At 46.9% G+C, this 23,596-nt stretch overlaps 1 protein-coding gene across 4 annotated transcripts in view; it reads right to left on the bottom strand.

The window, feature by feature from the left end:
* TP63 (tumor protein p63) overlaps positions 1-23,596 on the bottom strand; it is a 133,077-nt gene that overhangs the window by 32,253 nt on the left and 77,228 nt on the right. For all 4 annotated transcript variants that reach the window (XM_029615955.1, XM_029615956.1, XM_029615957.1 and 1 more), the window contains exons 3-5: positions 2,863-3,049; positions 2,192-2,307; positions 1,609-1,718 (exon numbers count right to left, since the gene is read on the bottom strand). In XM_029615955.1, coding sequence (XP_029471815.1) covers positions 1,609-1,718; positions 2,192-2,307; positions 2,863-3,049 — 413 coding nt within the window. The remainder of the gene's footprint in view (positions 1-1,608; positions 1,719-2,191; positions 2,308-2,862; positions 3,050-23,596) is intronic.

The following is a 23,596-nucleotide window of genomic DNA, read 5'->3' as shown; positions in this document are numbered from 1 at the left end:
CTCTCCTCCACTCAGTATTCCCTTCCCTCGGGGGCCCCCATCCAGCCTCAATCATCTCCCCTTCAGCCTCAGCTTCTCCCCCTCAGCCTCTCTCCAGTTGCAATCTCCCCCACTCCCTTAGCAGCTCATTCCCTTGACAGTTCCCCTGGTCTCAGCAGCCCCCTCCCAACCTCACTTCCCCTATTTGCATTGTGTGTGTGTGTGTGTGTGTGGGTGTGTGGGTGTGTGTATGTGTGGGTGGGTGGGTGTGTGTATGTGTGGGGGTGTGTGTGTGTGTGTGTGTGTATGTGTGTGTGTGTGTGTGTGTGGGTGTGGGTGGGTGGGTGTGATGCTCCTTTCGGCAATCTGAAGAGAAACAAAACCAGGGCTTTGAGCCACTGGCTGGTAATGTGGTTGCTTGATTTCTTGTCAACCGGTTCAAAAGCTCATTGGTTGGCAAGAGATTTTACAATGTCCGACTCTTTTTTTGGGAGCATGACAGACTGGCTTTTATCATAAACGCATTTTTTTTTTTTAAATTCTTAGATGACCCCCATGGTACATGGCCCAAAGCAATAGCGAGTCACAGCAGTAATGTGCTATGGTCCTTGCTATCTTTCCCTCACTAATGGAAGAGTTCATTTTGTCCATAGCCACAGGAGAGTTGTCATGCTTTCCCTGTAGCTGATGTCAAACAGCTTCATCTTTTTCTAGTTACCAAAACCCAGCAGCTTGGGGGTGGTCTATTTCAAACTATTTTATCTGCAAATATGTTCTGCTGGTCTTCTTGGGTAGAAGCTGGTTGCAATCCCCTATCGCTTATGTGAAGCCAGAAGTTGCCCCTTTAAGCGCACTGAAAAAGGATGATGCAACCCTACGGTTACAGTCCAGAGATTTCTGCCAAGTGCTGCCCAAAGTGAAACCTGGATAACAATCCCAGCGAAAGCACCTTCTTGGGTTCAGAATGCGTTGCTGAGGTAACATTGCTGTTCTGGTTCTTTGGTGAAAATGGAACCCACTGCTCTCCTTATAGCAACACCTGCTGGTGGGTAAAAAAAACAGCACTGGAAAAAGCTCCTGAGAGGGTAAGTATCCAGGTCTGAGCCGTATTTAGAGTGGTCTTATGTAAAGGACGTTTGGGGGACACAGAGAAATGTTGAGTATAACCAAGAGACAAGGTTAGGTGTGACATTGGTCTTCTTTTTGCCTTTCTCTGGATCATAACTAGGGGTTTGCCAGATAGGGTCAAACCCAATAAACATTTGGTCTATCTTCCATTTAACTTCTTGTGCATAATAATTTTTCTGGTCCTGTAAAAGAGATCCTAACTTATAAAGACCCCCTGATATCTCCAATATGGCTGCCAGACCTCCACTTTCCTGTGCAAAATATGGTTAAGACTGCAGCAGCTATGGATTGATTCAGACAATGTCCCCCCCCCCCCTAGGTGCAATGACTCTTCAATCACCAGATCTGAAGTCAGGCCGGTAGAACTGGACACTGTACCCGATGCCGCTTCGGCACGGCCCAGCAATCAAATCCTGCATGCACTGATAATAATACAAATGAGTAAAGCACGGGAGATTAAAGCTGGGCCTTGTAGGAACCTGCCAACAAAGGGCAACTTACTCTCTTGTTTCCAGCGTCACAATGATCAGGATCGGTCGACGGTTCATCCCGCCAACGCAGCTGCTGTTGCACATGAAATTGTACAGTATGGTTGTAAACTCTGTGCCCACCTGGTTGGGGGGGGGGAGGAAAAGAGAGACAGGAGAACGCATATTTAAACTCAAAACAGACACATCACAGACCCATGGAACTGTCCTACACCCTTTCCAGGTTAACTCTTCTTTGCTTTGCTCACTCTTCCTGTATATTAGATTTTGTTTTAAGCCGTGGGTTATTTTTACTTTTAATTAAAACTGAAGCCCAATACTTAAAACCTCTTCCTAAAATTAGAGTCCAGGGCCTCCTTATTACAAAAGAAAATCTGTTCTAATCTAAGGTAAGTAAATCATGTAGTATAACTTACACCAGATGATGTTCGCTCTTACCTGTCCATAATTATTCTAAATAAGTGCAGCACAAGATCATTACAATAGAGAATGTTGTCGGAACCTAAAACACTAGAATGCAAATATTTTTTGTGTTTCGTGAAGCCAGTGAAGATGATCGGGAAGCTCAATGCTGCGGTAGTGACGGTGTGGTTTACCTGCGGGGGTTCGTAGGGCACCAGCACACTCTGTCTTCCAGTGATGGGGTCCTCAACATACTGAGCGTGGCTGTTTCCTTCCACTCGAATCAAGTGACTGGGGGGAGCTATCTGTCCTGCAAGCCACAGACAAGAAATAATAATAAAAAAAAATAAATCTTTGTTGCTTTTATTATAAGAAGGGCTTCTCTCTACACCGGGGGAATCTCGCCGCTCAAGGGGCAGTATTCACTGAAATTAGATTCTCCCGAGAATGCCTGGCCCCCATTCTTTCGGAAGCGGACACAGGACGGTCGTCTTTTGTTATGGTTGGTTCTAGAACAGTCATCCTAAGTAGCTGAAAGAGTACTAAAGTATGATTATTTTTATTTCTCAGCGAGAAACTGACCAGGGGCACACATGGGGCTTGCATCACTAGAGGGTCCCCCTTGAAGACTAGCAATGAAGCACTGCCATGTGGAAGGCTTTTCAGTTCTTCCTTTCCAAAACTGTATGATTTTGGAAGACCTTCAAATCAAAGAGGTGACCAAATAGGCTAAGCTGTACTGGGCACCCTCCCACTACCTCCTAAAAAAACTTTTTAAAAAGTGGGCATTGAATCGTTATCATACTAGACATATAATTTATTTTTTTTTTAATACCAAAATTTAAAATAAATGGAGCTTTCATACCCTCATTAAATTCCCGACTGAGTTCATGATTCGGGCATCGTTTGACCACCTCAGTGACATGTTCCGCTTTCTTGTATACCGGCATGGCCCGGATTACTGCGCCTTGTGGTGGTGGAGTCATCACTTTGATCTGAATAGGACACGTTTTGGCAATCTGGCAGTAGAGCTTCTTTAGGTCTGTTGAGTACTACAAAGAAGGAAATTGAAACAGAATATACTTTAAAATCTTTTTTTTTCCCCTTAAAAAAAAAAAGGAAACTATAATAATCTGTCCACATTTTAGCTCTCCGGAAAGCTGTTAAGAGTGCAGCTGGACTGTACTTTTGTCATTTGGGTGGAGTATCCTCTGTCTCAGCACTCTGGAGAGCTGCAGTAATTGCTGTGGAATTGTGCTTTTTGTTTTATGTTACCCGGAGAGGTAATTACTTGAGGGATATCTGGCTCAGCTCCTGGGAAAGCTGCAGTGAGGTCTGTAGTACTGTGATTTTATGGAAGTGAATGGGGCTGCAGTCACAGAATGATTGGTCTGACTCATCTGAGAGAATCCAAGCAACCTCTCTGACTTAACTCCATCACTAAGTTACAGGACTTTCTCAATTATGAGGAAATGTGGCCATGTTACAAGAACCGGAGGAAAATCTTCAATCTCTTCTGCTCCTAGGGATGTGCATTAGTTTCAAATGAATTAAAAAAATGCAACAAAAAAAGCAATTCATTTTAATTGGGGTTCCCTGAAACGAATCGGGTGTCCCTGAATGAAACAAACCTTATTCATTGCATTCATTTGAAAGGAATGCACGGGCCTAGGTTTAGGCTTGAGGCTGGGGCCTCACCAACGGCGTATGCTGAGGCCCAAAGCAGGGGCTGCGGCCTATACCCAAGCGAGACCCCGGCACTTCAGTCTAGGCCTAGGCCAAAAGCTGGGACCTCACCTAGGGCATAGGTTGAGGCCCAAAGCAGGAACTGCAGCCTAGGCCTGAATGTGATGCTAGAGTCTCGGCTGAGGCCTGAGCCAAGGTGCCAGCATCACTCTTGGGCATACTAATTAACTCCAGCGTGATCCTAGCACATGGCGTCAGTTTACAAAGAAAGAACAGAACTGCTTCATTGGCGCTCTGAGGCCTGGGCTCTGGGCATGACTCTAGGCATTGGGACAGAACCCACCAGACTGGTCCACATCATCGGGCCTGAGCCTGGGCTTATGCCCTGGCCTAGGCCCAGGCCCAGGCATCAAGACCTGGCCTCTGAGCTGGGCTGTGGTATTGGAACCCAGCCTCCAGGCTCCAGCCGAGGCCGAAGCCTCGGCCTTGAATTGGCTGAGGCCAAGGTCACGTATGCAAGGCCGAGGCTTTGGCTGGGGCTAGGCCTTAGCAGCAGCATAGGGCCCTGCTTCCAGCATAAACCGAGGCCCAGCTCATGGCGACCTACCATGGCTTCAGCCTACGCAAGATCAAGGCTTCTTGCACCGGATCTGGCCCCAGCATTTTTCCGGGTAGGTGGGAGGCCCCATTTTGGTTTTCTTGTCCTTTTTTTTTTCTTCTTGTAATGTTTTATTCATTTTTTCACAAGAATGAAATGAATCAAACATTCCATGAACTGAAATTCATGGGGAAAAATATCTCCTGAAAACAAACCAAAAAATGAAAACAAATTTGTTTTCCCTGTACACCTCTATCCGCTCCATACCTCACCAGCCAGGGAAATAACAGCATTTGAAACCTAAATATAATTCCTCAAAACGTATTTATTTCTATTTTTTATTCACTTTTTCTAAGGAAACTCATCAACCCTGTATGAATGCAACATTAATAAGAGCCAGATGCGCTACTTATTTATTTACAACATTTATATGCCGCACAATCCACACAAAACTAAAGAGTTTTTCTCATTTTGTGTCCCTAGGAAAAATACTTCATATATCTGGCTCTAAGAGTCGTAGAGAAACCATTAAATAATCTCCCCTACTGCATGGTCATTACCTCCCCAAGATTCTCAACTCTCTTTGTATTACAACACCAGGAACTTGGTAAGGACAGAACTGTTTGAAAGCAGCACCCACCTGCCTGCAGGACATGCAAGTCTTAGTGAGTTGCGATATCTTTTAAAGGATGAATAAACGAGATGTTGTAGTACCTGAGCTTTTCAGATTACACAGGCCCCTTCTTCAGTGATGTCTGACAAAGAGACCCGTGTGGTCTGGGAAACTCAGGTGCTATAAGAGGGGCTTCTCAACCCTGCCGCATTATGGCAAGACGTGAAAGCACAAACCCGAGATTTTATGATTTTTTTTTTCTAGCTCAGTAACAGGTTTTCTGATCTGCCGTGCGAGAGAATCTGGGTTTGATTCTCAAACCCCCAGCTTCTGGTCCCTGGGCCGGGACTGGGATTGCTACAGAAACAGCAGTCACAACTGGCAGAGCCTCCCAGCTGTTGGTGAACGGAGCCTCCTACTGGCCTGATTCAGAGTTCATGCAAACTGGTTTCCAGTGTCCGATTACCCAACAGGCACAGTAGGCATGGGCCAGGGGCCCCTCAAAGTTAAGGGGCCCCCCCTTCCATAGGTTGGCTGTTATATAGGCAATATTATTAAAAGCAAAAGGAATATATTCAGCATGAGGCCTGTTTTTAATGCTATTAAAAACTACTAGGAAAGGCTCTGAGGGGCTCCAGAGGATCTCAGCACCCCCCGGGAGCCCCTAGCCGAGGACTTTTGCTGCAATGCCTGTGTTGGGGCAGTGATATAACTATGGAGGGAGAAAAGCCCTGGGAAGTTGGTAACAAAGTCTCAGGACTCGGTAAGCCCCAGTGGAAGCTACTTTCTGACTGAGATGGGAGGCCCATAGCAGGAACAAGCTGAGCCGTTAAAAAAAAAAAAAAAGAAAAAGAAATTTATTTAACAAATGCTGGAATGGTTGGGTATCGGTGAATCACGGAAAGAATAAAAGGGGTTACACGTGACTCAGAACAAGCAGGCCGACCCATACCTACCCAATGCACATGCAGGTATTGGCAGAGAGGCAACAGGGACGCAGCAGTAAGAGGATTAGCTATTGATATTTGTGAACATTTATAACCAGTCAACACCTGCAAAAGTGTGATACAGAAGAAAACCGAAGCCCTCAAAGCACATTTTCAATCCTATATAACAAAAAAAAAAAAAGTAAATTGCATTTCCAGCCATTTCTTAAAATAATGAATCTGCTTCTTGAACATAATTGTATGTTTTAAGGCTCTATAAAAGCACTAGATGTGGTGCAATCCGTTGATGTGCTTGCAGGTCAGGGATTATAAACAAAGGTTTCAGGTAGCCGGAGGGAACTGGAAACGATGCCAAAAACACAAACGCACGCACATGAAACATTAACATGAGAACAGAGATTTACTATATCACAAAACCTTTTTTTTTTTGTTTGTTTAAATCTTTACAAAACCCACTGCGGCGTCTATCGCGCACACACATGGCAAGCACAGAGAAAAGAGGGCTGAAACAGGCACCCGCTGGAAAACCTGTCGGCGATTAAGGCCGTGCTCAAGGCTTCAGACGGTGTCACTGTTCCAGTTGCTTCTCACTTCTCAGCAGCACTGCCCTTTCCACCGTGAGAGGCAGGAGGTGGTGAACGCTTGAGAGAAAAGAGTGAATGGGGTGCTAGCAGAAGGCCAAGAGGCGACGATGCTGTTGCGGCTCACCTAGTGACAGATTTAGGATTTTGAGACACCCTTAGGCACTACTGGTGTTGCCATACACTCCCCCCCCCCCCCCCCAAACACTTCCCCTAAGGTCGGAGAACAGGGAGCAGGAGGGAGATTCGGCAGCAAAGAACCGGAAGATTCCGGAGCACCCTGGCAAACATTCCGATTCCATCCTACATTTCACATTGCACAATGAAGTCGTCTTCCAACCTTGCTTGTGTCTGCATAATTTAATTTCTCTTTATTCAATGAGGAAAGTGGAACTCAAGTATCATTGTAGGGAGGGAATCGGAGGGAAGGAGAGAGAGTGAGAGCATCAGGGAAAGGATTGAAGGGAGAAGGACCAGGAATAGGTTGAGGAGAAGGTGAGAAAACTGGGGATGGAGGGAGGAGAGGGAGACAGGATCAGAGATGGGGGAAGTTCAAGGAAGGGGGGGGGGCCAAGATCGGGAATCTGGGTAAGGAGGCTCTGAGGAAGGAGAGGAGGAAGTCTTCTGGGGTGGGTTCCAGGATCTGGAGAGATGGCAGATAGGAAGGAAGGCAGATTCCTGGATCTGGGGGATTAAATCCAAGAACAAGGGAGAGAAGATTTCAAGTAATGGTGATGGTTGTTATGGGAAGGAGGGGAGGAAGAGGTCCCTACTGTGCTCTGGTCCTGTTCCCCCTTGCACCCCTAACTTTCCATCCAATCTGTTATATAAAGATATATCTATCTATCTATCTATATATATATATATATGTGCATGTGTGTGTGTATATATATAGATAGATAGATAGATAGATAGATAGATTCAGGTTTGCCTCTTTCTACATTATGACCTCTTCAGATTATACAAAACTCAGCAGATCGCCTACTTACTGGTTCATACATACAAGATCACATTACCTCCATTCTTAAAGTATTACATTGGTTACCAATCCGCTTCCGCATGCGATACTAAGCCGCCGTCATTATCCATAATCTCCTCTACAATGTTTCTTCCCCGTTAAGAATTCATACTCCCTCACGTTGGTTGTGTTCTGCTTGTCAATACCTGCTAGACGTCCCCTTGCCCCCGAGTAGCACGTCTTGTTGCAACTAGGGAATGCTCCATCTCCATCCATTCATTCAGTTTGGTTTATTACAAATTTGTAGCCCGCATACATCCGTGGCCCTGCTCTCTGGAATTTCCTGCCAAGTCATGTACGATTGTCCCAAGTGTTTAAGAAACTATTAAAAACACATCTTTTAAATAAGGCTTTCCCTGATGAATGACTCCTATAGAAATGGCTCACCGTTGCTTATCACTAGGTGCTCTACTGTCTCTCTCAACGGAAGAATTACTCCTACACAGATGGCCCTGTATGTTTCTGACTGGCTGTCTTATGGGGTTAGCTCCACCCTGATTATGTCTATTTAATTTTGTAATATTTTGTGTTATGCAGATTATGTCATGTTGATATTTTATGTTTATTGATTACCTATGTTTTATTGTACCCCACCCAAAAACTATTTAGGAGGGACAGGTAATAAATACTTTAAAGCAGATCGATAAATAAATACACACAGACACCCCTCTGACATCAGTCCTTTCTCACACAAAAATGCTGACTCCCTCCTTCACACAAACACATGCTCTGCAGCTGATCCCGCTCATCTCCCAGTCTCTCTTCTCACCACCAAAGATCCCCATGCAACTCCTTCCTAATTCCTCCAAAATGGTCTCCCTTTGCTCTATTTGCTCCAGGCTTATGCCCTCTCTTCCTGTCCCTGAATGACAGGAGGGGAGGGGCTGGATTAGGGAGTTAAGTAGCTCTTCAATGCTCTGCTACATCTGCTCCAGGCCCACCCCATTCCCCTAGGAGGGGAGGGGCTGGATCAGCTATTCTCTGACCAGACAACACATATTGGAGAGCCCAGAGTAGTCCATGCTACTGCCCAGAGTAGTCTTCCAGGGCTGGAGATCCAGTGAGGGTGATGATAGCATAAACTTCCACCAGCAGCTTAAACTCAACTTCTGTTTGCTAAAAACTGAAAGCAAGTTTCATGACTCACAGTCCTTTCAAGACCCCTCCAGCTTATCCATGGTCACACATGGGACTGACTCTCTCCCATGGAGCATGCTCAGTCCACTCCTGCCTAGATCATTATTGCCTTCTGCACCTACTGGAACAGTCCACTAGCAGAATAGCTGATGACAGGGTCAGTGCTTGCGACAAAGCTGAGGTGCTGGGCTTCAGCGATGAGGTAACATTACTGAGGAAGAACAGCAACATCTGAACCTTAAAAAATTCCAGATGCAGAATGAAACTCCTCTATAGTCAGAAAAGATTTTGGGAAAAATTGTGCAGCACGCTGCACTTTGACCATCTGCCATTTAAAGGATAAAGCTATCCGAGGAAATAATGATCAGCCATTGTTTATGGAATTGCTCCTGTGTGTATCGTTAGGAGTTTTTCAATGTGTGTGTGGTGTTTGTCACTTTATGTGCGTGACACTGTTTCTGGTCTGATTGGTAGTGAACCAATGGGATGGGTTTACTGGAAAAAGGACGGCATCTTAGTGGCACGGATACCCACCCTCAACACCTGGTAATTCCAGATGTTTGACAACTGAGCCCAAAACATTGGTTCCACCATCAATCTCCTGAGTCTTTTTCGAATACCGAGAATCGCAGTCAGTTGCTCTTCGGAATGAACCGTAACGCATCGTCTGAACAGTTGCATCCTCAATGAACCCTGGGTTAGTTTTGTTGTTGTTTGAAAAAGCCACACTGATGTCCACCGGAGAGCCAGATGTGGTTCCACCCACAGCCCCAGTATCTGCCCGTGACCGGAATAAATAATTCCGCCTGGGTGATATCAGTGGACCGCGTCATCACACACAGCTCTGGCTGAGTTCGTTCACCTCGGCTTGCCAAAGTGGGGGTTCCAGAAGGCTGGCAGCAGCGGTTGCTGAAAGTCTGCGATGTACCTGCATATATCGATGTGTACCTTACCCAGCCAGGTGAAAGGGCTTTAAATTCCATTCCTGCCAACCCTTCATGTGGCGGAACCGTTTCTATTCTGTTTAGCTGGCTGGAACAAATAATCTGCAAAGTACAGCCGAGGCTTAGAGAGGTGGTGTGAGATATTGTGTTACCCAGGGACAAAACCCTTCCAAATTCAACACATTCCCCATTTATTAGGTTCAGTAAATAAAGCTTTTCATAGTCTTTTTTTTTTTTTTCTTTGGGTCCGGCACTTGTGTCAAGTCTGAATAAGCAGTCTCCAGGGCAAGGGGGGTGTTGGGAACTTTGCTAACGCCACGTCTGAAAGGAAAACATTCCAGGGGAATGGCGCCCTGCCCTCACCACCTGCCCGCGTTGCCACAGAGCGGCGCAACGTCTTGGCACCAGGCTGGGTAATTCAGTATCGGAATCTGAGCGAACACGCACGCCGGAGAGCGGCAGACACCTGCCCTCCCCCCCCCCCCCCGTTTCACAACTTAAGCCCCCCCCCTCCAAGGAAGAAGGTGAATCAACAAAGGCTGGGTTCTTCCTGCAGGCTTCTTTCTATTTAACCTTTCGGATCCCAAACACAACGAAGCTTTTCTTACTTTTGCAAAAAAAAAAAAAAATCAGAGGAGCAGATCTGTTTGTGTAGGAGAAGTGGTTGGAAAGGATCCGAGGCACGCTCCAGCGCTCGCTGAACAAGCCTCAGAATAGGACACTTCCCATCCGCGGAAACAGTTTTTTTTGTTTTTTTTTTTTGCTCCTGACTCCTTGAGGGTGCTTTTATTTTTTTTTTTTTTTTCTTTGATAGCACCAAATTTCAATCACGTTGGGTTTCAGATCCCTGCTATGGTCATTTCCTTTTCTGTACGCTGATCTTCGAGGCTTCACTTACATGATTGTGGGCTTTATCAGTGAAAAACATTATCCAGACTGGTAAATCAATTGTCCATATCCTCTAGAAATAAAATTGTGGACATTTTAGTGGTCAGAAAGGTGAGAGATGGTGCTGGCATCACAGAGGCCTGTAGCATGTAGGATTGAGACCGTGTTTTACAGATAGCTCTGTGGGTGCACCAGATCCATGCCCTAATGTTAACAGAGCTCTGATCCGCTGATATTATTAACAGAATAAGCGCAAAGTAATTTACGCAGGTAAAAAGGGCATGGGATAAACACAGAGGATCCTTAGGGGCAAGAAGACAGAAATGAAGCTGTGGTAACTCTTCTGCATGGAGGTAACTAACCTGCACAGAACGACACTTACAACCGTAAAAGCCTCGCTGGGCAGACCGGACGAGCCGTTCGGGTCATTTTCTGCCGTCATTTGCTCGGTCAATCGCCGTCTGGAGATTGCGGTACCTCAATATGGCTGAAAGCGTGAGCTGCACTGAGAGGAGGCATTCCCGAAGGGGGGTGTTTGGGCTGAGGGGCGAAAAGTGCCCATGTAGAGGGCATATTTTCCAGCAAAATTCTGCCCGCAGAAAAAGCATACCTCAGGGGGACACAGCCTGGATGAAATCTGAGGGGAAGCATTTCCAGAATCTTGTTGCTTGTCACCTGGTAAAGATGTGGACACTTAAATAAATAGATAAATAAGTAAGTAAATAAATAAATAAATACAATTATGTATTCAGTGAAAACTCAAGAAGCTTGAGGGTTGGTCAAAACAATCTATGAACTTTTTAATTTAAAATAACAAAAAAAAATTCTGATGTGGATTCCCCCACAATCAGTGGATCTACGTCAAAGAGCGAGCAAGTTGGCTTGGGGGTCCAGGGCTGGAAGAGCCAACCAGGATCCCTGCCGATTTATGACGATTCGCCTTCACGCATGGAGAAATTCACAAGGTGGCACAAATTTAAAGCAGGCTGGAAACTGGCCTGATTCAATGCCGGCCTTCAACGTCTCCTGTGACTTGACCCTGCGGGCTGCAAAAATGTTAGGACCTAGACGCGCACCCGATCAGTTCTCATCTATTTATTTAGCGGGAAATCTTCATGGGTTATCGTAAGGCTTGGGGGATAACTGCGCGCAGAGCAGCAGCTGCCACCCTTAAGAGAAACACGGGGGTAACCTGATGGGCCATTACATTACCATCGAAGGATACTGAGGGAATGGATACAGAGAAAAGTATCGTCTAATACCATGTTTCCCCGATAGTAAGACACCCCTGATAGTAAGACGTAGTGGGAATTTTAGGGGGGTCGGCTAATGTAACACATCCCCCGAAAGTAAGACGTACCTGTCATTTCAAAAAAAAATTATTTTTAAATACCTGTCGGAGGGCCGCGTGGGTCCAGGCGGCTGGCGGCGCGAGCCGGGTGGTCGCGTGTTAAATCTAGGCCGCGGGCGGGTGGGCGCTTGTTCCAGGCGGCGGCGGCGGGGGGGGGTGGGTGGACGCACGTTAGTTCGAGACGGCCGGCGGGCGGCGGGTGGTCGCGTGTTAAATCTAGGCCGGGTCGCACAGGCGCGCATTCATTCACTGCCGGTGGGGGCTGCCTCGGCAGCCCCCACCGGCAGTGAATGAATGTGCGCACAGGCCCACAGCGCCTGTGCGACCCCTGCGATTCGGCGCTGGGGGCTGCCGCTGGGGGCTGCCGGTGGGGGCTGCGGCAGTGAATGAATTCATTCATCCAGGCGGAGGAGCCGGCTGCTTTCGCCGCTGCCGGCTGCTTTCGGCTGCCGCTGCCGGCTGCTTTCAGCGCTCAAGGCAGTCACATGCCGTGACGTCACAGCATGTGACTGCCTTGAGCGCCGAAAGCAGCCGGCAGCGGCAGCCGAAAGCAGCCGGCTCCTCCGCCTGGATGAATGAATTCATTCACTGCCGCAGCCCCCACCGGCAGCCTCCAGCGCCGAATCGCAGGGGTCGCACAGGCGCTGTGGGCCTGTGCGCGCATTCATTCACTGCCGGTGGGGGCTGCCGAGGCAGCCCCCACCGGCAGTGAATGAATGTGCGCCTGTGCGACCCGGCCTAGATTTAACACGCGACCACCCGCCGCCCGCCGGCCGTCTCGAACTAACGCGCGTCCACCCGCCCCCCCCCCTCCCGCCGCCGCCGCCTGGAACAAGCGCCCACCCGCCCGCGGCCTAGATTTAACACGCGACCACCCGGCTCCCGCCGCCAGCCGCCTGGACCCACGCGGCCCTCCGACAGGTATTTAAAAATAATTTTTTTTTGAACACTCAGGTTTTTTTTCCAATATAAGACATACCCTGAAAGTAAGACATAGTGGGACTTTTGGGGGTAAAAAGAAAGTAAGACGCTGTCTTATATTCGGGGAAACACGGTAGCACATCTTACAGATACTGTAGGCACTGAAGCACTTCCATAAACATTCTCAGAGGAACAAGTCAGATCCTGTATTTTACACAAAGAAAATAGAAAAAGTCACTAAAAAAAAAAAACAAACCCCTTTTGTGGTTGAGTTAAACTATAACCTGTGCTGTAAGGTAACAATTCCCCACCCACCCCTCCTTCTGCCTCCTTCGGGAGCTTATTGATGGACATGCAATAATTGTGCTCCTGAGGTTTTATAAAAACCCTAGCCCGGGGGTGTTTCTGGGGAAAGCCTCTTCCAGCGCCACTCCCTCCCGTCCTCTCGGGGAGCCTGCCTGTTGCCAGCTGTCAGTGGCTGGGGATTAATTACCTGAGTGGGGTGGGTAGGGAGTGGCGCATTCCTGCGGGGTGGCCGCACCTTTGCACGCGCCGACGACGGGCAGATGGGGCCCGGCTGTAGCGACCCAGTACTGAGTACCTGGGGCTAAAGGCAGGAAGAGAGGTGAGGAGAGGAGGGCAGTGGAGCTTGGAGGTGAACCAGGAGGATGGTTCGGGGGGGGAGCGTGTACAGGTACCCGGGAGGGAAGGAAGGGAAAGGCGAGACAGACGGTGTTCTTTTTCCTCTCCGCCCCCCCAAAAACCACATGGAAAAAAAAGCAACACCAAGAATGTGCCACAGGTTTATGCTCCCTACGGGTACAAGAACAGCACAGAATGTTCCCAAATGTTATTTGACTTGGATCGGCCAAAACAAAAAAAAAAAAACCCCAAACGCCTAATCTTCCGATTGGTAAAAGGTCTGGGTAGGAAGGAGAGAAGAAAGCCACAACGGGCCAAACCAAACGTCGTTCAAGCCGAATCCGGTTGGTCTCTACCTCCTGTCCGGGCCAGCGTCCCTCCTTGCCTGCTAGGAAGGGATGCTACGGATTAACAGGACAAGCACTTCTTTGTCTAGGAGTTGACAAGTGGGTAAAGCAAGGGTTTGTCCAAAAGAATTAATTTGTCAACTCCTCAAAAAAACAAAACAAAAAAAGACCTTTTCTGGATTCCAGAGTCTGCACAGCCAGGCAGTAGCAAGTCGGTGCTAAGAGCCAGCCACGGAGGAAGCGCACACTCGGGGCTCCAATTCCTCAGCTCTTCCCGATTTAAGAGAAGTTTCTAGACTGGAAGTCTAGATGGACATCTTGCCATCCCTGAACTTTCAAACTGGACTCTGTTTTCCTTGTGTGAGCTGCGAACCAGGGAAGCCAGGGGTTCAAATCCCCCACTGCCGCTACTTGTGACCTTGGGGCAAGCCAGGTTATCCTCCATTGTCTCAGTGTACAAACCCGGGGCCTCGTTCACTAAGAACTTTTCCCATAGACACAGAATGGAAGGAAAGGCCTTAGTAAAATCGGGCCCTTAGATTGCGTGCCCTCTGGTGACAGGGAAATACCTATGGTGCCCGAATGTACTCCACTTTTTCAAGTGCCTGAAAAGTAGAATATAAATCTAACAAACAAATATATTTGACCAGAGAAGGTGAATTGTTCCAATGTGGGTTTTTTTTTTTACTAAGCGAGATTCATGCTGATACTGTACGCTTTATCATCAAATTAACTCTTCAGTTCTCTCACACAATAAGTTTGTCCATATGAGGTACCACATAAAGCAGGCCTTCATTCAAACACAAGCCCGTTTACATTAAACCAGATTGCCTAGCTCTGCGGTTGAAGGGAGGCTTCGTTTATCTGCCTCTTCCAACAGATTCAGTGGTTTTTAGGCTTTTATAAGTTATTATTGTATTATACAATAATAACATAAAATCTGCTCAAAATATTTTTTAATAACGGCTTGGGGGCCTAATGCCCTACGGATATCGGTCAGTTATAGAGAACCTGCCGCAGGATACATCAGGCCGACCCTCTCGTAATGGCAACCGACTTGCTGGCTGAGCCCTGCAGAGCGCATTGCTCACATGGTCGCATTCCTGACTATTAATTTTCAGCTGATTTAATAAGAAATGGTTATACAGCATCTGGGCTGCACACTAACGACTTATTTAAGAGCCTCAGACCACTGAAATTTGTTGATGAGGGTATGTCAGAATATGATGTGCTTCACTGCTTCTTTATTGGTAAAGGGGTGGATTTAAGAAAGAGAGAATTATTGTTAAGGGCGTATAAGATTCATTTTTAATCACTGAGACGTGCCATCAAGTTAAGAACTGAAGCCTTCTCTGAGAATCGAGGTTTATGCATCGTGCTACGTTACTCGGCTTCCGCCTACTCTTGCTACACTAAATCTTGAGATACTTGTATGGGTCTGATCTTCCCGCAGATGCACATTTTACTGAAAAAAAATCATTGTTAAAATGCCGTCTACAGTGTTATAATCCTTCCAGGCGTGCGCCTTGTCCGCTTCACTGTACAACGCAGGCCTGGTTTTCCCATGCCGCACTGGAGTGAGGCAGGGTCAGAAGAAGACCAGGCCTGGGCTGGCACGGAGAAAAAAGCCGGCTGGACCGCCAGCTGCTGCGCATTTCCACAGGCGGCAGAGGCCTCGATGCCTAATTAAACTTCCGCACGATGTATGGAGAAAATGCATGAAAAGGACCTTGCAAAGAAGACACTTTTTCTCTCTTTTCTGGATGAGGGGGGTGTGGACCCACCTGGCTGCAGGTCAGGGGGGGGGAAATGGATGGAGCCCCCGTCTCATCTTTCAGGGCTCCTGTACAAAACATTCTGGAAAGACTTTTCCCATCAGAACAATATATATATTTTTTTAAAACCACCCCTCCCCTGGGGCTGACTCATCTGTCTCCCCCCCCCCCCCCCCCCCTTGTGACACGCTCCTGGGCAGGTGGCCACTGGACATTCAGTAGGCGCGGGGAGGTCACCCAGCCTGCTGCCTCTCTCCCGAGTGCTGATAAGATCCGCCAGGAGTGTGTCAGCCCCATTGGCTTTAGCTGCAGACCTGGCTCAGGCAGGCAGGGGGGGGGGGGGGGGAGGATTAAGGTGGGGCTGGCGTGTGCCTGTAATTTGCCCTGCCTCCTGATTGACTGGCTGTCTGTGTCTGTCCCCCGGGCGCGGCCTCAGCCTTGAGGTTTTGGGCCACGTTCCAGCCACCCTACCCCCTGTTGAAATGAAAGAGAGAGAGAGAGAGAGAGAAAAACGCTGACAACATCTCCACCTCTAGCCAAACACACAGTTCAGTTTACATAGAAATTAAGAAGAAAGCCAGGGGGAGGGGGGTTGCAATTTACTGCATTTTCTACCTCTTCTGGCATACCTGCCTCCAGGCTACACCGCTGCAGGAATAGTACTGGAGAAAAGGCACACTTTAGAGGGGGGGGGGGGGGTGTCGAGCATTCACTCCATTAACCAGGAGGAATTTCTGTCTTCGGAAGAGGTCATAAAAAAAAAAAAAAAATCCTTCCAAAGCTTCCAGTGCAAAGACTGCTGGTGTCACCCGAATGCGTGCAACTGGAATGGGAGTTAAAACTGGAATGAATGAATCATCCCCCGTCCTCCCCCAGGTAGAATCCTAATGACCCAAGAATTTACCTAGAACAAAAGATCTGACCATGGGCACAAAGCAGAAGAAACACTTTAAAAAAAAAAAAATCTCTCTACAGGGAATACTGATTTCAGGATTACGCAAATCAAGACGACGTTAAACCAGGGTGTGGGGAAATGGACTCACTGTAGGTGCCTGGGACTCTTAAGATGCACTGCCAAGCTATGGGTGAAGGAGCTTGCTGGAGTCCAAATTGTCTTAGTTGTCATTTTCAAATGGATTTTTTTTTTTTTTTTGTCTTTTCTTGGGTGGGCTCACTAAGGTGTGCAGGCGGGAACTGGGCCCCGTCGCTTGCTGCGTTCTCACACCAGCTTCTTGCCTCTCGTGCACGAGCACAAGCACACAAGTTCCATGGCGTATGAGGAAGATCCAGGCTATTTCATTATTTTATTCTGCGTTGGGAAGAACCAGCTGGAAAGCGGAGCTCGACGGGATATAGAGGGTCCCAAGGGTCCCCACCCAAATCATTTATCTATTTATTAGTTTGATGCACGGCTCACATAGGCCACTGAACCTGAATGCAAAGTACATTGGGTAAAACACATGAATCATAAAATCAATGCATACGTAATAATAAAAGTTCTAACATAAGATATCTAAACGTGAAAGACGTGTTGCTACTGCAGTCTCAGCTCTGGCCAGTCATTGATGGGCTTCACACTGACTCATGGTGTTACACAGAAGAGTATTTCCCATGCTCCGCTGCTCTGCCTTCAGACCTGTTCAGCTGTGCCATGGAAAAAACGACTACTGCCCGATGCTCAGGCGCACAGCAGCATCTGGGCTCTGCCCTCCGCATCTTGCAGGCAAAAGGCACGCCGACGGTGGCTCTGAAACGTGCAAGAGCTTCTTTTCCGAGCACATGGGCAGACTCGCACGCCGCAGCGTAAGCCCAGGACACTGCTGTAACCAGCAGGCCAGGTCTCCACATCAGGCAAATTCACTGGAAGGGCTGCTGCACCGGGCCTCATCCATGTGCGCCCTCTGTCCCCTCTCTCCGCCTTCGTTTTAAAATTTGGAAGAGAGGCTGGGGCCTTCCATCCTTCCACAGCTCATCCTTTGCTCGTATGAGACCTCTTCATGGAGGCTGGTGTGCCTTGGGTCGGGAAGCACTGACACAAGAAGCAGGTAAGGACCAGAAAGCCCATCTGGTCTGCCATATTAAATTCCTTTTACGCATTCTTAGGCATCAATGAATCCCCCTAACTAAGGATCCTCTGTGCTTATCCCAGGCCTGACTTCTGTTTGTGCCTCCAGTATTCCCCTGGGAGGTTGCTCCCTGCCTCCGCTACCCTCTGCATGAAGAAATACTTTCTAATTTTACTCCTGAGGCTACTTCTTTTGAACCTCATTGTAGTCCAGAATTTCCTTTTCAGTGGAAAAATAATTATATTGTTCAAGGTCTGCTTTCTCAAAAGGTTTTTGACCATTCTCTGCCAGTGGGGACAATGGTGGGGCCAATTGGGCCTTTCATTTTTTTGCCAAATCGCTTCGAAATGTTTCCATAGATAGAATCTGCCTATTCATATACCATAACTACGTGTAAGCCCTGTTGGTGCGCAACTAGGATTACGTACACTAGATCAGCTCATTGGGAGCATTAAGGCGGCAAACACGGGTCCTGACTGGGTGATGCAATAAAGGTGGCCAGATGGCTCCTGGTCAGAAGGGGGCAGGCCGAGTCGTCCTGGTTTTGTCTCCTGCTTTTCTGGACAAACTGGAGTTACGAATCCATAGATGTAATAAGGCTAAAACCTGGACTGGCTCAGCCTGAGTCACTCTAAGCATCATTCAGAGGGATGGCCGTGTTAGTCCCGGTGTAGCAAAAAATGACAGGAGGCGGGTGGCACCAGATGCATTTGACAGAGTGGACTCTGTCCTCAAAAGCTCAGGCCTCAATAAATTGGTCACCCGCCTCGTGCCATTTAAGCAAAATGCTAGCACAGAACTAGGAAAAATGGATGCCTCTCTGTACCCACCCAGTAGTTATCTCCCACAGCGGTATCTGCATTCTCTGAGGACGCCAGATTTATTCTAAACTGAAGAATTCAGCAGTGAGGCAAAAGCAGATCTGACGTTGGGCATTTTCTGTTTTTAAATACACTTTAAAAATGTCTCAACTGACTCTTATATTTGCTTTCCGGGCAAAGCTATTGTCTTCATGTACCACTATTACCCGATTTCCCTCCACAACCCCTCTGCCCATGGGCCAGTATTAAGAAAGCACTATGTGTGAATCTTGTAATGGTTGCAGTTCATTTTGACTAGGCCCAAATTTAGGCCTTGTTTGCATATCGTGTCTGAAAATGGTATTCTTGCAGATTTTGTCACTCCATTTTTTTTCCTTCTCTGAATGGAGGACCTTGATTTCCAATTATATCTGGTTTACCCCGCGGCCTGGCTCTTTCAGCAGCATTATTCAATATATATCTTACTTCTCTCTGTTGCCTGCTTACCACTATAAACATATGTTGATGACAGACAGCTTTTATTCCCACCAAAATCATACTGGGATCTCTCCCAGCAATTTGCTTCTCTGTGTCTATCAATAATTCGGAGCTGTCTTCGACATAACAAGCTTTCTCTTAACATTGCCAAGTCTGAGACAATAGTTTTCTCTTACTTTCCTACTTTCAATTATCCACCTTCTTTGGTCTTTTTGACGCGCTAGCTTTACCCCTTATACAGTAAGGGGTAATAGCTCTTCGAAAATGAACGGCCAACCCCCCCCCCCCCCGAAACTAATTGCGCCCGCAACATGCAAATGCATGGGTCTATTAGTCATTCCCGCGCAATACAGAAAGCAAAATGTGCAGCGAAGCCGCACATTTTACTTTCAGAAATTAAATTAGCGCCTGCCCAAAGGCAGGCGCTAATTTCGGCCAGCACCAGGGAAGTGTACAGAAAAGCAGAAAAAATTGCTTTTCTGTACACCCTCCAACTTAATATAATAGCAATATTGTTGGAGGCCCCAAAAATAAAAATTTTTTTTAAAAAAAAATTTAAAATGTGCCTGCGGCCCGCGGGTTGGAAGACGGATGCTCAATTATGCCGGCGTCCGTTTTCCGAACCCGTGGCTGTCAGCGGGCTCGAGAACCGATGCTGGAAAAATTGAGCGTCGGCTGTCAAACCCGCTGTCAGCCGCCACTCCTGTCAAAAAGGCGCCGGAGGCCTGGATGCACGTTTGGAGTGCAGGCTCTCCCGCGGTTTTTACTGTATCGGCCTGAAAGTGCATAATCAACCTTGGCGTCCTACTGGATCCATCACTATCTATGAAAACTCACATAAAAGCAGGATCACAATTCCTGTTTGCAAAACTCCACCTGTTATGTCATTGAAAACCTCTCCTCAATCCCATTGACTTCCACACGGTCCTTCAGTCCCTGATATTTATAGTATTGACTATTGCAACTTCCTTTATATTGGACATCCTGTTTTTTCATTGCGACCATTACAAATCATTCAGAACTCAGTTGCGTGTCTACTTACTTGCTGTATAATCATATCACACCTATTCTTCAATCCTTACACTGGCTTTTCCCATATCATTCCAGATACAATATAAACTCGCCATCACTATTCAATCTATTATACAACGTCTTGCCATGGATCCTATCCACATTGAAGTTCTATGTTCCCTCAAGAACCCTTAGGTTTTCAAATCAAAGGCTATTAGATGTTCTCTCTCATAAATGAGCACATTTGGCAAAACACGTGAGCATGCATTCTCCACTGCTGTCCAACACTTTGGTACTCCCTCCTGATGAACATTCATAGCACTAAAGACCCGAAAACATTTAGGAAAGAACTCAAAACCCATCTATTTAAGTTAGCATTTGGTGCCCAGTCGTAGTTGCCTCATAGCATATCGCATTATTTTTATTGCTCAGAATATGTGACATCATTTTAATGTTATTTTTGTATATAGGTTTTATACTTTATGTATGTTGACATCTAACTTGCTCTGAACTATATGGAGGGGCAGGAAATACATATTTAAAATAAATAGATTTGCATGAGTTTTTACACGATCCTTACAAATGGCACGAATGTAAAATTGCGGGTACAAAATGCAGTTTCCTGGGAGATTTATTTTGGCTGTGTCATGCCCAATCCTTAAATCCGATCCTGCTCTATAAAAAAGCAACGGTACTGCCAAAGGGTTGATTTAATAATCCCACCTTCGCTAGACTGCAGCAGTCAGTCTCCTCATTGACTTTTCTCTATTTTGTCTGAGATAAAATAAATGTCTTTCCGACTCGGCCATGCCCCTCATTTTGGGATGTACCCTAAAACCAGGCTGCATCTGTCCTGATTTAGAGACAGGATGATTAAATATTTTGCTAAACCTGGAAGAAATCAAGCTTCAGGCCTCCCCCAGTGGATCAAGAGAAATCCGGAATTTCAAATGGACTCAACCAGTGCTGCAACTCTGATACACTTATCTTACAGGGGCGGGACTAAGGAATGGAAGAAGCAACTTCAGGTGGGGTTAAAAAAAAAAGAGAACGCGAGTGTGACTGCAATAGGAGATGCAGATCTCTTGATCTAGAACATAGTGAAAATAAAATGTATTTATGTATTTATTTGGCTAAACATAGAAAGGCATTGCTGGGAAGGATCAAGAATGGAATAAATCCAAGAAAACAGAGTTAATCTTTGATCAGTCTAGATGCTTCTGCTGTTTGCTTAGAAAAAATAAAAGGACAGTATTGAGTGTTGGTGTTGTGGAGTCAAGTATTCTGTGCTTGGAAGAGCCCCGAAAGGCTGTCTGCCTATGGTATCAGCCCCCTCGAAACACGCCTTGCATACACATTTGAATGATACAATTGTAGGGCCCCAATGGAATCCCTAAGAAATCGTGGCCTTGTAGAAAGCCTCTTGCATACAGGGAGAGAGAGAGGAACGTACCATCTGTGCCACAGCCCCCCCATGTGAGGCTGCTGCAATGGTTGTTTCCTGTGTGTTAAGGATCCATTGCCAAATGCTCCTCTGGCCTGCAGGTGGCGATGTGAGCCGCTTGAACTGTCTGACTGGTCCTCCCAGTTCTATGCTCCTCAGCCCACCCCCCCGGCTATCTTGTTTCCCGTATAGGCCTGTAATTATACCGAAGCAGTCTCAGCAGCCAGTTGCCAGAGCGTGGTCCTGCCTTCCGGTCCTCATACTCTGGCTCCACTTCTGTATTCAGAAGACTTCAGCTCATACATTTAAGGGTGAATTTTACAAGAGGGATATGAGCGCCAAAAAGCGCAGATGTGTGCTCATCTAGCACATGCGCGTGTCTGACCTATTTTACAAACATCATTGATATGGGGGCGGGACAGGGGTGGGGCAGGAGCATTCTGGGGCGAGGCCAGCAGTTATGCGCGTAATTTCTGATTCTGTAACCAGCGTAAGTGGCATGCGTACGACTGTTACCTGCGCCCATTTACTGCTGCTATTTATTTAGTGTAAGTCACAAGAACACTCTTCATAGCCAATTACTGACTGGGTGAAGGGTCTGGATAAAATGGGAGAGAGTACAGGTTGAATAACCGGGGGGGGGGGGGGGTTGATGGCCTAGGGATTGACTGGGTAAACTGGTGGACTAATTTGTAAAACTGGTTAATTCCTGCACGTTATAAAAATACCTCACGTGCACATGTAAAAGCCAACATTTCCTAAGAAAAATGCGCGATTAGCAGATGCTTGTGCAAGTGATTTAAAATTAGCACACATGCTTGCTGGGGTGTATTTTATGAAATGTACATGCATTTGAGGGGATGATACAAAATTCAAGCTCGTTTTAAAGTTATCCTCCCTGCGTCTACATCCAGTGCTCCTGTTGCTCTCTTGACTGGCCTCCTGGATTTCTGGTTAGTTCCTGCTTCCTACCTTTTGTCCGGCCTCTCGCTTTGTCCATATTGGGGGCTACCTCCGTTTCTCATGCCTCGCTGGCCACCAGCATCGGCAGGCTCAATCCGTAGAGAAGATGGCTGGCCTGGGTGAAAGCCCCATCTACCGTCGTTGGCCCAGGATTCAACTCTCCTGGGAGTAGGCCACTCATTTCTGAGGCAACCCACAGACTACAACCATCACACTGTGTCTATATAAGACAAGGACCTCTAGAGCAGTTGTGGATTTTGGGGTTGGAGGTCATTTCCCTTGTCTCTGGAAGCTCCTAGGCCCCAGTCAGTGGGTCAAGGCTTTTTTTGACATATAAGAGACTTTCCCAATTGTTTTATCTCTTTGAGATTAGAGGGGGTTTTTTTCCTGCTTGGAATTTCTGTTGAAAGGAAGTTTTCCAGTGCCTTCATAGTAGAATTTGAGGAGTAAGGATCCTTATCTAGTGTCCAATGTGCAGTGGCAAAATCAAGAGAGAGGAGAGTCTGTGTCTGACCTATCTAGTACAACCAAGTATGGAATGGAGAAGGGGAGCAAGTCAATGGAGCCTGGAGAGGTGAATTCCCAAGCCTGGAGAGGTGAGGCCTGAGTCTGATAGAAAGGCTGGCAGCAACTGGAGCAGTCCACAGGAGAGGAAGCCAGGATAACCCATGCATGCTCCGCCTCCCGGGGAGGAGAGGCAGCCCCGAGGCTATGCTGTGATTGAATTGGCTACAGGAGTAGAGAAGGCCAGAGCTGAGATGTGGCTGGAGGGAAGAATTCAGCCATCCCTAGAGAAAGGCAGGGCTGTGAGAGCTGGCTCTTAATGGGGCAATTCCCAATTAAAGCTGGCAGTCTATTTGAAGAGCCCTCTTGCCATTGGAATTACAAAGGTGAAGATGGAGCCTGAGCCATACAGTGGTAAGTAAGGTGCTAGGATGTCCCTAGGAAGACCTCACCACAGAAGGAAATTATTCACATGCTTCTGGTGGTACAAACAAACTAATTTTGCCGCAGCCCACTATAGATGAGGAGAAGCTGAAATTTCCCTGCCAGGGCCCAGGAGATTATCCTGTAGGACCTGGCTGAAACGTTTGAGAGACGTGGGAAGGCCACTTAGCCCCAGTTATTGCCCTGTGAACTCCTAAAAAGGACCCCAGTCTGAGGGGTTACATAATTATAAATATAGATACTGTATTTCTGTATATTTAATCTAATGCAATGCAAAAAACGATATAATATAGCACATATTTTTATCTCTTTGAGTTTTCAGACTTTTTAACCTTGCTGTAGGTTTTTTTTAAAGAAGGACATGACAAAATGTAGTTTTATAAAGTCTTCTTGAGGATGCCTGTCACAGACTCAAATGGTT

Source organism: Rhinatrema bivittatum, chromosome 9 (assembly GCF_901001135.1).
Source record: "Rhinatrema bivittatum chromosome 9, aRhiBiv1.1, whole genome shotgun sequence".
Classification (NCBI taxonomy): Eukaryota; Metazoa; Chordata; class Amphibia; order Gymnophiona; family Rhinatrematidae; genus Rhinatrema; species Rhinatrema bivittatum.
The sequence above is the reverse complement of the archived record's forward strand: the minus strand, read 5'-3'. Positions and strand labels throughout refer to the sequence as shown.